This window comes from Poecile atricapillus, chromosome 2, assembly GCF_030490865.1.
Source record: "Poecile atricapillus isolate bPoeAtr1 chromosome 2, bPoeAtr1.hap1, whole genome shotgun sequence".
Taxonomy (NCBI): domain Eukaryota; kingdom Metazoa; phylum Chordata; class Aves; order Passeriformes; family Paridae; genus Poecile; species Poecile atricapillus.
In genome coordinates this window covers 127867102-127880544 of record NC_081250.1, presented here as the reverse complement: position 1 = coordinate 127880544, position 13443 = coordinate 127867102, and the positions used below count along the sequence as shown (strand labels likewise).

The 13443-nt window shown below is 35.0% G+C and overlaps 1 protein-coding gene across 2 annotated transcripts in view; it reads left to right on the top strand.

Annotated features, from left to right (window-relative positions):
* The window catches only part of MMP16 (matrix metallopeptidase 16), a 167113-nt gene extending 157253 nt beyond the window's left edge, over nt 1–9860 (top strand). Inside the window, exons 9-10 of one of the 2 annotated variants that reach the window (XM_058831999.1) lie at nt 1211–1326; nt 5786–9860. In XM_058831999.1, coding sequence (XP_058687982.1) covers nt 1211–1326; nt 5786–6120 — 451 coding nt within the window. In that variant the 3' untranslated portion in view covers nt 6121–9860. The remainder of the gene's footprint in view (nt 1–1210; nt 1327–5785) is intronic. The other variant, XM_058832000.1, reaches the window with a different exon arrangement.
* The last annotated feature ends 3583 nt before the right edge of the window (nt 9861–13443 follow it).

Sequence of the window (13443 nt, the reverse complement as noted above, 5' to 3'; positions counted from 1 at the left end):
TTTCACCAGTATCAATGTTTGAGCTTTTTTTACTACTTCTACATGTTGTTTCTGCATGTAAACTTTCAAAGGTGTTATATATCCAAATAAAGGGCTGGTTGGCTGATGTATATGTGACTAGTTTAAGAATTGAGGATATAAAAATAATTTAAGCATAAGAAAGAAAAAATAAATATAAATGTCTTTTTAATCTGACTTGCCAACGCTTAACCCACTTGAAATCTGCCATCTTTTAATTTTATGTAAAGTTTAAAGACAGAGAAATGCCCTACAGGGAGAAATACTGAGGTGTCTGTACCACTATACTTTCAAAAAAATATTAAAATTTGAATCAGTTAGAGTGCCTAAGTACCTTCACAGTGACAAAATATCATCCACTTAAGAATCTTTTAATATATGATGATCATAACAAGGATTTCTAAAAACTGAAGTCAAATGAGCAACAGGGTCAAGTTTTTAGCAGTAACCAGATTATCAATGATAGTTATAAAATTGTGCTCTAAATTAATGGAGTAAATCAAAATATGAAATGACCCACCAAAATATTAGGACACACAGAGGACATTAGAGATGCAGTATTCTTAGAACCAGTTTATAAGATATGCATAGCAATTTGATCAGCAGTAAAAGGAAAAAGAAATTATCAGTATTATCTGTGAGTGTAAATAAATCACAAGTGTAAATACTTCTCAGATGTTCGGGGTTCATGCTGAAGCTTTTTGAGTTTGAGAAAGGCTGTCTGGCAAAAAGACACACACTGCATCTATTTAGTGATAATGAAATGAAATTAAAAGCTACTGTAATGCATACATATGAAGAGTTAAATTAGGATTGCTGGCAGTATTTTAATCTGAATCTACTGTCACTTGCATTATTCTAATACTATGAAAAGCATTAATGCACATCGGTTTTTTTGCATATGTTGCATCTCTGTGTCACTGTGCAAAAGCCCTAGGCATCAGCATTGTGGTGATTATAAGTGAGATGCATGCTGGTTTAGTTGTTGAAGTGCAAAGTCTTTTATCTTCTATCTACTTCCATGAAACAGCAAATAAATTTATTTGTAATCTGGTAGTATGTTCAAAGAGAAGAAGTCCAGTATTCCCACTCGTAGCTAATGAACGTAGCAAATGTTAGAGGGGGAAAATATAAAATTACCTATCTGCTGTATTACAAATGTGATTTTTTTCTCCTTTAAAAAATATTTCAGGTACTGGAGGTACAGTGAAGAAATGAGATCCATGGACCCTGGTTATCCCAAACCAATCACAATTTGGAAAGGTATCCCAGAATCTCCGCAGGGAGCCTTTGTCCACAAAGAAAATGGTATGCAAACACATTCTTGTTTTAATGATTCATTTACACATTTTATGGAAGAGTAGTAGATGGATGATTGACTATTTGGGTTAAGTAGTGAAGGAATTCTTGATATCTGAATGGAGTATCTCCTGCTATAGAACTGGCTTTAGTGAAAATGGCTCTTTGTTTGCATGTACTGTTCAACCTAGGGCTGAAAAAGCCTTCAAATTTAGTATTATAAACTTTACTTTCCATTCTTTTTTTCTTCTGTCCTAATTAATTTTGGTTTTGTTCTCTGCTGAATTACAGTACCTCTTAAAACAAGCTTCATAAACACAGTATATCTCTATTGAATTTTCGAGGTGTTGGCTTTTTAAACAGCTTAGAAGGTATTTCCTTCATTCTCAAAAACGAGCAAAAGGAAGCAAAATCTTTATCTAAGCAGAAATATCCCAATGAATTTATGTAAATCAAAGATGTCATAAGTCCATCATGTAGAAAAGCAGATAACAGGGATTTTAGTATGATGTGTTATTACCTTTATCAAGATGCCTCATCACATACCTAGAGCCTGGAGTCTCAGCTGGACACACCAGAAAACAAATGAGAGCAGCCAAAATCTCCTCCATCTTAGGAGAATTCACTGCTGCCCAGGGGATGGTGGCCAGCTGCCAACAGAGCCCTCAGTTGCACAGAGTTTTTAGATCCTTTTGATGGCAATAAAAATATGCATTTGTTGTATCCTATCAGTTTTGGACAATTTTTACATGGCATATATGATTTACTTATTAGTAGGTTCTGAATTTATTCTGTTTTCCTCATAAGCCAGAACACATATCTATTGCCATATTATTTTAATTTCCTTTTAATAAGAAAATAAAAGGATTTCTTTCCTTTTATAAAACATTTTAGTCTCCTATTTCAGCCTCTAACTTGATTAAGCAATTTACCATGGAAATGTTTGGGGTTTTTTCAGAAATATGTTTAATTGCTTCCTTGCTATGCATCTGTTTTATCCAGAAGAAGAAACCCTGTCAGTATTTTGGCCTTTTTGCTAGATTGGATTTTTTGTGTTGCTTTTAACTGGAAAGCAGGTCATTCTAGATGATATTCTGCATACATCACACTCAATAATTAACTGTTTTTAAATACATATATATGTGGAAATAGTCACAAGCATTATAGAAATCTATATACATCTATATCCGTGTGTGTGTGTGTATCATCTGTCTATATCTGTGTATATATATATAAGTATATACACATATTTGTGTGTATATATATATATATATATATACATTCTGTACTGAGCTCAGGTACGTGTGCCTCCCATTAAAAATGAAAATTGTCTCACTGTAACACCCAGACCAGTGGGTTTGAAAGCACAGCAGAGGCAGAGCACACATTCCTAAGGCATGAAAGACTTTTGATTACATAGAATTCACTTCTAACCCCAGTGTTTTTGATATTCCACTGGATTCTGCATGAGGAGGTTAGTAAAACATGGAGTGAGATTGTGGAGGAGGTGAAAGGAAGGAGGGAATTCTTGAGCATTACAGAAATCCTGTAAGAGCCCCAGGGTAGAAAAAGGGACTGAAATTGACACCATGAAGTTCCCAAGAAGACCACTAAGACATTTTCCCTGAAATAAAGAAAATAAAGTCTTAAGAAACAGTTCACAACTTTGCTGTTGCTTGTATGAAGAGAGAAAGAAACAAAAGCAGATTCAAAAAGGAAATACCACAGCTCAGTTGGAAAGAAGATGACTGCATTTTGCCTGAAACTGCTTTTATTTCTTTGGACAGAAGCAGAGTTGGTAAAGAACTTTTACTATAACCCTTCATAAGGAAACATCTGAAAGCATGTCTTTCAGGGAATCCATTTTATTTTAGAGTATTCTTTTTTTTCCTTCTTTTGTATTTCTGTTGTGCAAACTATGCAAATGAACACCTACATAAAGTCTGATCATGTAGGGGTTTCCTTTGGTGATAGCAAAAGTTTTTGGTAATCTTGCATTGAGAGTCTTGGAAAAGATGAGAAAAACCAATTTTCTCTTCTAGTCAGTGTTCCAATTCAGTGTCCTAAAAGCTTGGTAAGGTACCGGTTACATCTTTGAAATTTGCCCTGCTACTTCCCATATTGTGATTTATTTTCTAGCACTGTGGTAGAAACTCTTAGGAGGGGTGGAGAAGAGATTTCATTTCTTTTGCTACACGGAATCTGAGATCACACAAAGTTCTCCAAACTGGAGAAATCTTTCTTTCTACCTTGAGAGCAGCACAGAAAATGTAACTTTCCAACAAGAAATTCTGCTAAAGTGGATGGTGGTGCAATTTTTAGGTAGTCTACTTTATTAGTCCACTGGCCTTTTTTTGCCTGATACTTAGTGCATAAGTACATTTGAGGTAGTAGTGACTGCTAAGCCCTTCAGCACTGTTGGGATCAGGTGTTGCACTCATGACTCAGTGACTAGTACCTAGAAAATCATAAGGAGCAGCTCTCAAAGCAGGTTTAACACATCTAGCAGATTAGATGAAATCACTTTCAACAGTTGTGTGAAGTTATTTGTTCTGTCAGGATGTGCAATAAAACTACTCAGTCTCTCAGAATTGTCTTTCTCTGCTGGTAGCTTCCATCTTTCAGCTGTAATTGACTATTATCCTGGTTCCTAACTCAGCAAAACTGGCAGAAAAGTTTAAACTATGTTCAGAGTTTTCCAGTGGAAAATGTGCTCTAATTGAAAAAATTGTATTGGATCTCTAGCAGCTGGCAATTCCTTTGCTGCTTTAAGAGTTTTAATTTGACCTTTTGCTGCATAATATCAATTACTACTAACTAAAGTCTGCATTTTGACTTACCTCTACCCCTGGGTACACACACATGTATTCTGCATATATGTATGAATATAGATTTAGAGGTGTCACGTCTGTATATGGTCTCTATATAGGTATAATAGTAATGATAGAGATAATACATCAAATTTCCATGCTTGAAATATTTATCTGTGGCCAGGATGTGCAGTACTTTGTGAAAGGCATATTGTTATATGGAATGCAAAGATAGGATAAGTGTGGTTCAAAATGTTGAATTTTTGCATTTGATAATGCTTTTCATTTAAACTACAGATTGCTTTAAAGAAATTTATATGTACTAAAATTTTAAAACTTCATCATATATAAAGAATTCCAGTCCTCTTTTTGGTTTTTATTCCAATCAGAATAGAAGGCACTTTCTGAACAAGTCTAGCTATTAATTTGATACAGATCAGGACTTCTTGTATCTTTTTTTTTTTTTTTTTCCAAATTGTATTGCATCTTTCTATAAATCTACTAGCATATTTTCAGGTAACAAAAATGCAAGGGATTAAGGAAAGATAAATAATGCCTTTTCATTGGCTAGGAAGGCTGTTACAATTACAAAAATATCTATGTAGAAATACTCAAGTTTTTCTGAAAAGTGGTAGTAGGTGATGAAGACCTTTCCTACAGTTCGAGCTGAAAAATAGGCTGTCAAATGTTTCTTTTTTAATTTTAGAATTGAAAGAAAATAACTATTGATTGAATAGGTGGTTAATAATGTTATCTCCAGACAGGCAGTTACCAGTCTTTTCGGAAGCTTTGTTAACTACAAATAGCACCCAGTCTGTCTTAGTAGCCTTTAATACTGCAGGAAATATATGAGATGTGTTAAGTGAAGATAGGAAAAAAAATCCAGCTGTTTCCATTCTGTTCATAAACAGTAGAAGAAAGTTCTCCCATCCTGAAGGTTTGTGTCTTGCCCGATCAATGCCATTTTTCAGCCAGGATAATAAAGTAATATAGATTTTTGGCAAGAGTTTTTCTTCTCCATTTAAACATGTTTAATAATAACATTGGATTGTGCCTGAATGAACAAACTGAAAACTTAAATCTGATTGCACCTGTTTTCTCATGTGAAAGATGCTGTTATTTCATCCAGTCTCCTTCTGAAGTACAACAATAGGTTGTGTGAGATTAAAGAGGATCAGTTCTCATTTCTGGATAGCATAGCATAGCATTGCAATTTGTTTCAGGAGACTTCCTATCTTGAAGAGGTCGTGATGCTTTAAAGTCCTGTCCCTGAGGATTCCAGCTCTGTTTGGTTTTTCAGTGAATGAACAAACTGGCCAAACCTTGACTTTTCATACACCACCTTCTCTGGAATTATTTGATTATTTTTGTACTAATTAAGGAAAATAAAATCCCTGTTTACTGAATGAAAGAACTAAAGAACAAACAAGCAATGAGATCAAAACAAAAACAAGACCCCCAAACTCAATGTTAGATTTCTAGAAACTGTAAAGAAATAAAATTCGTAAAAAAATATTTGAAAGACCTATGACTGAAGTCTATTCTTTATGTCTTTTGATTTTTTTAATTACAGAAAAATTGATGCCAGTAATTTCCATCATGGTATATTGATGACATGATTTCATATGATCATGAATAATTGCTATTTTCTTCCTCAGGCTTCACATACTTCTACAAAGGAAAAGAGTACTGGAAATTCAATAACCAGATGCTCAAGGTGGAACCTGGCTACCCCAGATCCATCCTCAAGGATTTTATGGGTTGCGATGGACCAAAAGATCGAGATAAAGACCGACACAGCCCTCAAGATGATGTTGACATTGTCATCAAACTGGACAACACAGCCAGCACTGTGAAAGCCATAGCCATCGTCATTCCCTGCATCCTGGCCTTGTGCCTCCTTGTCTTGGTTTACACTGTGTTCCAGTTCAAAAGGAAAGGAACACCCCGCCACATACTGTACTGCAAACGCTCTATGCAAGAGTGGGTGTGATGTAGGGTTTTGGTTTTTTTCCTTTCCCTCCCAGGAGTTTGTGGTAACTTGAGATTCAACACAAGAGCTGTTATGCAGTTTCCTAGCTAGGAGCGGGCATCTGTCAGTCTGAAACAAAGCTGATCTTTAAAACCCAGGGGGTTGCCTGTCCTGCGCATGAGTGGTGATTCACTCAGCTGGGAAGCTTCCATGATACACAGTATCTGCTGTTTCTTCAGTCCTTTGTCTTTCTTTGTCATTCAATTCTAGGCCTTCCCTCTGCACGCTCAATGCCCTATAAACTATCAGGATTAACGAAGAGGAATAAAAATATCTCCAGTGTTTCTACATTTTTCCCTTAAGGCCTGTTCCCCTTCGAAAAATTTTTTGGTGAAAGTAAATTTTTTTAGAGAAACACAGCAACCAACAATGGAACTTTCAGGAAAGTGAGAAGACCCAAAACAGCTTTGTCTCCAAAGAGGATTGCTTTCTGTCTGCTACGGATAAAGTCCTATACTCCTACTTCCAGTTTTGTCAGGTGGGAGACTCGGATGACACGCAGGACTTCAGACTGTTCGGACAGCCATTTTCCAACAAACAAGGGGCCAAAATATCTGCAATATAGTAACAGCCTTAATACATTCATTTTGTGTTTTTTACAGCTGCTCTGGGCTATGTCCTCAATGTTTTAAACTCATATTCAATACTTTATTCAAGCAGAACCTTTTTATTGGTTTGTTTGATTTCTGGTTGGTTTTACTACATTATCTTTCCCAAGCTGTACCAAGCCAACTACCCCAGGCCTTTTATAGGTCTGTCAGGAGCACTCATTCCAAAGAATGGTAAAAAGCAGTGTGTCTCCGAAGTGGATTTCAATGAACTAAAACAACAGACATGCTATTGAGAAACTTGACACTGGTATTCTATTGGTGGTGTAACCCTTTGAGAACTATTGCATCCAGTTTTCAGAGTCTGGTGGATGTTAATCTTGGTGATCATTAAATTATAGAATTGTGTTTGGGTAATACAGGTTTCAAAAGAAAATCAGTTTTTCAAAATGGATTTATTGTGACTGCATTTTTAATTATTTGCATTATTGATAGAAAAATATTTGTAACATGAATAGAAAAAAAATATATATATTTACCAGCTAATTTCTTGTTAAATCAAATGTATTTTAATAATTTCTACCACTTACCAAGAATTTTTCTGAGCTGGCAACAATTTTATAGCTTAGCCTCTTATCTTAAGCATCTTGGATTTCTCTCTTGTTGCATGACAATTCCATTTGCCTCTGCAGAGGTAGAGTTACAATTTCAAAGGAAAGCTAAGAAGATGACTCTGATAGTGCATGAGTATCCTCTGATGTGTTACCCTTTTGCATGTTCATCATAGTTCTCAAAGGGTTAAAATTTCTGGCCTTCAGTAAAACATGGTATCAACTGACAGAGCCAAGGGACCACCAAAACATTCTGTCATTCTGTGTAATTTGTGCTAACAGCATTATTGTCATTTTCATGTGACCTGCAGAGCAGGTTTGTATCAATAATTTTTTCCTAGAGAAAAGTCAGCAACTGACAGACCTCTTTATTGATTTTAGGAGCTGCTTCTTGCAGTGATAGGCTTTACAGTCACTGGGCTGTGAACTTATTAAAGATGGTCAGAATGATGCACCCCAAAAGTCAGACACCTGGTTTTTTATGAAAGCCAGGTTTTGAGGGGAGTAGCTTTTGCAACAATGAACAGCTTGCCTTGAACTTGATTATTGACCTGTTGACTGTCATTACCAAGTTAAACATTGTCTTCTGTGAACAGCTTCACTGTCTGAATTTCCTTAAAGTGTACTGTCCTATGTCTTTGACCTTTAACTTGCAAACTGGCACAAACTGAAGGGAATCTGGTGTTGCAAATGAACTAAGATGAGTTTTATTTCTTGAAAGGCCTGATAGACATGATTCAAAATCTGAGAAAAAAAAATTGAAGTGTTTTAGTTGGAGAGAAATGACATAGACTAAAATATTTATGATAGGTCTGTAGAAAGGTATTTTGCTATGTATACATGCACACTCTAAAAATGAATTACAGCAGAAGTTAATTTTTATTTAACTTGAATACAATTTTCAGTATAAAATTATTATTTCTACAAATATCTAGTTATTAATTAAAAGGTTATAGGAAAGTATTAAAATACTTGAAATGGCCAGTGTGGGCTTTTACATGAAATGAGACTTTTATACTCTGTTCAACCAATTTCTTACTGGTTTCTTAATCCACATAACTGGATCATTTTTTAGAGAGTGTAGGTATATATACACATATAATATGATTATTATTGTTTTGGTAATGGATAGCTTGACTGCCTTGAATTTATATTTATATTGAGCATAGCATGAAAAATAGTATGCCTTTTTTCAATTACATGATTTTATATTGATTTGAGGACTTATGAACATATGTGGCATGCTATAAAGCATTGCAGACTTATTTCTTAGAGCATAAACAGATATACATATGTATGGTTAACAAAAATGAAGATTAGAAAAAGATATAGTTTTACAACAAATATGCAATGAAGATGGCATTTTGGAGATGTTTTGTAGAAGTACTGCATACTGTAGGTTAGAAGCGCACCAGTATCAGCCCATAGCATTATTTAGTAAATCCAAGTCAGTTGTTGCTAAAAATATAGACTTATTGACAGTTTAGTTACACAGGATTTTTACTGCTGATCAGCTCATTTAGTGAATTTGAAATTCTGTGCTCTTTGTCATATGTATTAAGATGTGTGTGTTTGTATACCTATAAAAGCACACAAACACACACATACACAGACATGCACATTTTAATCCATTGAGAAATTTTTGTTGTCAACAAACTACTATAACTTATGTTCTGCTATAGACAGAACAAAATGGTTGATGTTGCTGTTCCAATTTTTTTTCCCCTTGCATAGTTGGAGGAAAATACTGAAATAACTACTTACTCTGTATTTACTTTTCCTCAACAGTAGTAGAATTTTTTATTATTTTTTTTTAAGTCAGAACAGCATCTCATCAGTTTTTTTATTCACTTGAAAATTTAATTTCAATTTTGAAATATCTTTCATGGCAGCTTTAACTTTTTCTGCAACCTTTTCCCTGACAGTAATGAAGTGCTAAGCATGTTGACTGTTGTTCTTTGATAAGGTAACAAAAATATTTGTGTTTGGAGAATTTAACTGTAATTATTCAGGAAGGTAAGTGTGATAATTCTAGTGCTTGGTATATGGTACATCATAGATACATGAATACATGATAAGTTGATTGTTGAATCTATTTTCTTTTTACTTAAAAGTGCGTATATGCTATATACAGAGAGAGGGAGAAAAAAAAAATTATATTGGCATGTTTATGTCATGCAAACCGAGATTGTGTCAAGTTTTCTGTTACATACTCAAGTTTTCAGTAGGTTGTAATGCAGTCATAAAGGTTTGTTTTAAGTAAAAGATGTAGGAGCATTCGTGTTCACTGTAATTTCCAAATACATACTGGCTAGTTTAAAATTATAGAATTTCAGAGTGAATTAGTGATGTTGCCTGATCAAATTTTGAACTCAAATTAGTACAAGTTCTAAGACAATTTTATTTTTTTGAATAGTTGTTTCTCTACAAGGGCCTATAACTATCAGAATTAAGAAAAAGCAAACTAAAAATATTTTCAGTTCTGCAATCTGGGTTCCTGCTCATGTGCCGTAATTTTTTAATAACCATTTCCATATTGCTATTGTCATGATCTGTACTTTGGAACAATACAAAACTGAATATGTGTTGTGTTAAGCAGCTACAGTCTATCAAGCTGACTACACAAGGTGGTGTAGCTTCAGAGTACTATGGTCTGTATGATGCAGAAGGCCAGAGTAGATTATGACAGTGTGTCCTTTGGCCGTTCAGTATCTAAACCTATGAAAAGGTTATTGACTGTAGACAAAATCAATTTTTATCAAAAAAAAAAATTAAAAATATGTAACTGTATATTTACTGGATAGGCTGGGATGGAGAGACTCAAATGGCTCCAAAGGAGCCCTTTCAAGTCTCCTGAATAAATGTAATACATATTTTATATATTCCTATGAACTTTTGTTCTTTTTCTTCTTTCAAAATGGGAAGAGGGAGGGGATAATTAAAGAAAAAGATTTTTTAAGGCTAATTTTGTGAATTAAAATAACGTAAGGTAATAGATCCAAACATAAGGGGCATACTTACACTTTTTCTTTGAAGCATACTTCACATCCCCAGTTGCTTGATCAAGACTCATGTGCCAATAGCACTGTGAGTTAAGAACAGAGTGTAAGGCTTAATTTTTGAATTTTCAACTTTTTTGGGTCTTACTTAACAATCTAAATGTCAGTTAAATGTAGCTTTTGGTACCAAATTATATAGAATCTAATTCTAGCTTGTTGGTTAGAACAAAGTGCATAGTCTAGGAAGTTGGTCTGCCTATTAATAATGGAAGCATTACATTCTTTTTTTTTTTTTTTTTAGCATTTGAACCATTGTTGGGACAAATCTCAAAACACACACATAGTAAACTGAACAGTGAATGTTCCAGGCACTGGATTTTTAAGGAAGTAGAAGTGCAAGCTACCATACCATTAGCAGCCTACTTTGGAAACAGCATGAGATGACTGGGCAGAGGAGCAAGGATGTGACTGCAGGGGCTTGCTCTGTCCTGGCTCCCATATCTCCTTACAACATGGCAAAGGTTTTATCACCTACTGCAGAGATGAAGGAAGCCATGCACCATGGCAGTGGGAGATTATGCAGCCATCACAGAGTAATAGCTCCCAGTTTGCCTTTTGTTGTTGTCAAGACTGTCTCTGGACACCTCTGTTTCCAGAAGTATAAATAGATGACTGCAGGTCTATTTCTAAAGGAAATCATTACTATCAGCTGAGGAGACAGATGTCACTGGCCACTGAGGTGTCCAGCTGTGATGTAAATCAAATAATATTGTCTGGAAGCTGAGGAACAGATAACCTGTTATTCAATACAATGGTATAGTTGTGATACCCCAGCACAGGAATGTTAGGCATACTTCCTTAGCTCCTACTACACAGACTGCAGACAGAGTGGTTCTCATGAGATAAGACCATTTAAACATATGTCAGTTACAAAACTGGGTGTAAATGAACCATGTGCTCATAAAATTAATCTCTGATATATGCATGTAATTCAATGAATTGTCTGCCACTAGTCTCAAGAAATATATGTAATGTGTGAGTCAAATCTGTCTAAGCCATTCTTATGACTTGCCATCTGAGATGTCAGAGGCTGATGGAGAAAGACATTGTCATCAGTGCTGTCAATGCTGAAAATGTCTGGTAAACATTGAAAGCATGCCATCACTTGTTTCAAACTGGCTCCACTTGAGGCTTGATCTAAGGTAGCCTCTAATGTTAGGCAGCACAGATTCTGTATGATGTGGAATTATTTGATACATTTGTGTAAGTAGGAATGGTCAATAATATCCAGAAGATTATTTTGAGGGGTCATCAGTGTGTGAGCACAGCAAGCATCTGTTGCTAAAGTCAAAATGTATTTCAAAGAAGGATATAGGCAGTATTAAACACATGCATTATAAACAGGTCTTCTTTCCCAGTGTACATAAGCTTTAGCATATCATCTACAAATTATGGTCAGTTAATTAACATTTGGAATGGCAGCTGCCCATTTTGTCTTTGAAAGAGGATATTCTCTGAGTGGTGTCCATAAGGTATGTTTACTTTGTGGGGATGACCTTAAGTATTGCTCTGGTCTACTAACAGTATAGGTGAAATAAATTTTAGATGCAGAGAAGACATAAATGAAGAAAGGCTGACGTAAACTAGCATGCTAAAGACAGTTTTCTATACTTGGATGTGTGTTCAGCATAGCCATTTACAAGACTTGCTGTCACAGTAAAACTTCATAAACAATAATCATTGCACAAACCAGCCACTTATGATAGCATGAAACTTTCCAGTCACACAGCTTAGTTTCTTCTGCTTCTGTAGAATACCATTGTCCACAGATTATTATTACTGTTATTATTATTATTATTATTATTACTATTATTGCCACCACATAAACCAAGGTTTTCTGTTTAGTTAATAGTAATTTCTACTGTATGAAATTGAATCATGTCCTTTTTATAACTACAACCTCAATGTTCTTGGAGCAGCATATCTTAATTCATAGCCTTTCATGATTTTTTTTTTTTTTCCCTCTTTTGCTCTTGCAGTAAAATATATACTGAATATTGTCTCCATCCTGTGCAATAATCCCGTTCATTCTGAACATGCCATGCATGTGTCTTGGATAATCCATTTACCAATCCATCATTTCAGGAACTGGCTTTCTGTGAACTGGGATTTGTAACAGAATGCTGGCATAAAATAACTTCCTAAAGTACCTGATTAGTCCTTAACAATATGACAATGGAGTTTGAAGAGTATTTAGTGAGTTATTGTGTTACTTACATACTGGCAACAGAACAGTGTAACTCTGCCAATCAGTGAATGTCCATTTCACCACTTGCAGGGTTGTGTGTTGAGTCCTAAAATAATGTTTCTGATTCATATTTCCATCCTGATGTGTTGGCATTTACCACCCAGTTTACATACACATTCATAGCTTACATGGCTGTGCATAAATTCATCTGCTTTGTTGAAGCCAAGAGTACTTAATGTCAGCAGTTAATCCATGTTTTTAAGGTATAAAAGATTTGGTTCCCTTACTATCATTTTTCAACCTTAAAGAAGAGAAAATCGTTTTTCCATAGTATCCCTTTTTCCATCACTTTCCAAAATGATGATTTCTAATACTCTTTGTCAGTGTTTAAAATTAGATTATATAAAATAGATCTCAAAAAGTACTGGTTTACAACTGATATATTGCAGGTAAATGCACAGCCCCATATTTGGATATAAAATTATTCTAAACAGAGAAGAAGATATTGTATATGCTATGCTTGGCCATTGCCACAAAATTGCCAGTGCTCACATAGTGATCACCTTCATATCTTACGGGAACACTGCGCTGAAGTCAACTCTGAGCAGTTTGTCTCTTGGATATAAGTAGAATTATGTAATTTAGGAAATAATATATGTGATGACATGCATTCAGAAGACATTATCAGCAACCTACAGCACTGTTTTAAATGAGCATGACAACTACAATTCGTACCTGCAAGGCATCTTATATGTACATGGCTGTGTTTTACCTCATATGATAAAGTGCTGTGAATTCTGACCATGCATCACCAGGCAGATGAAAACAACCAAAAAGACCTTTCAGAATAGCCACTGTCAATACTCACTGCTTATGGA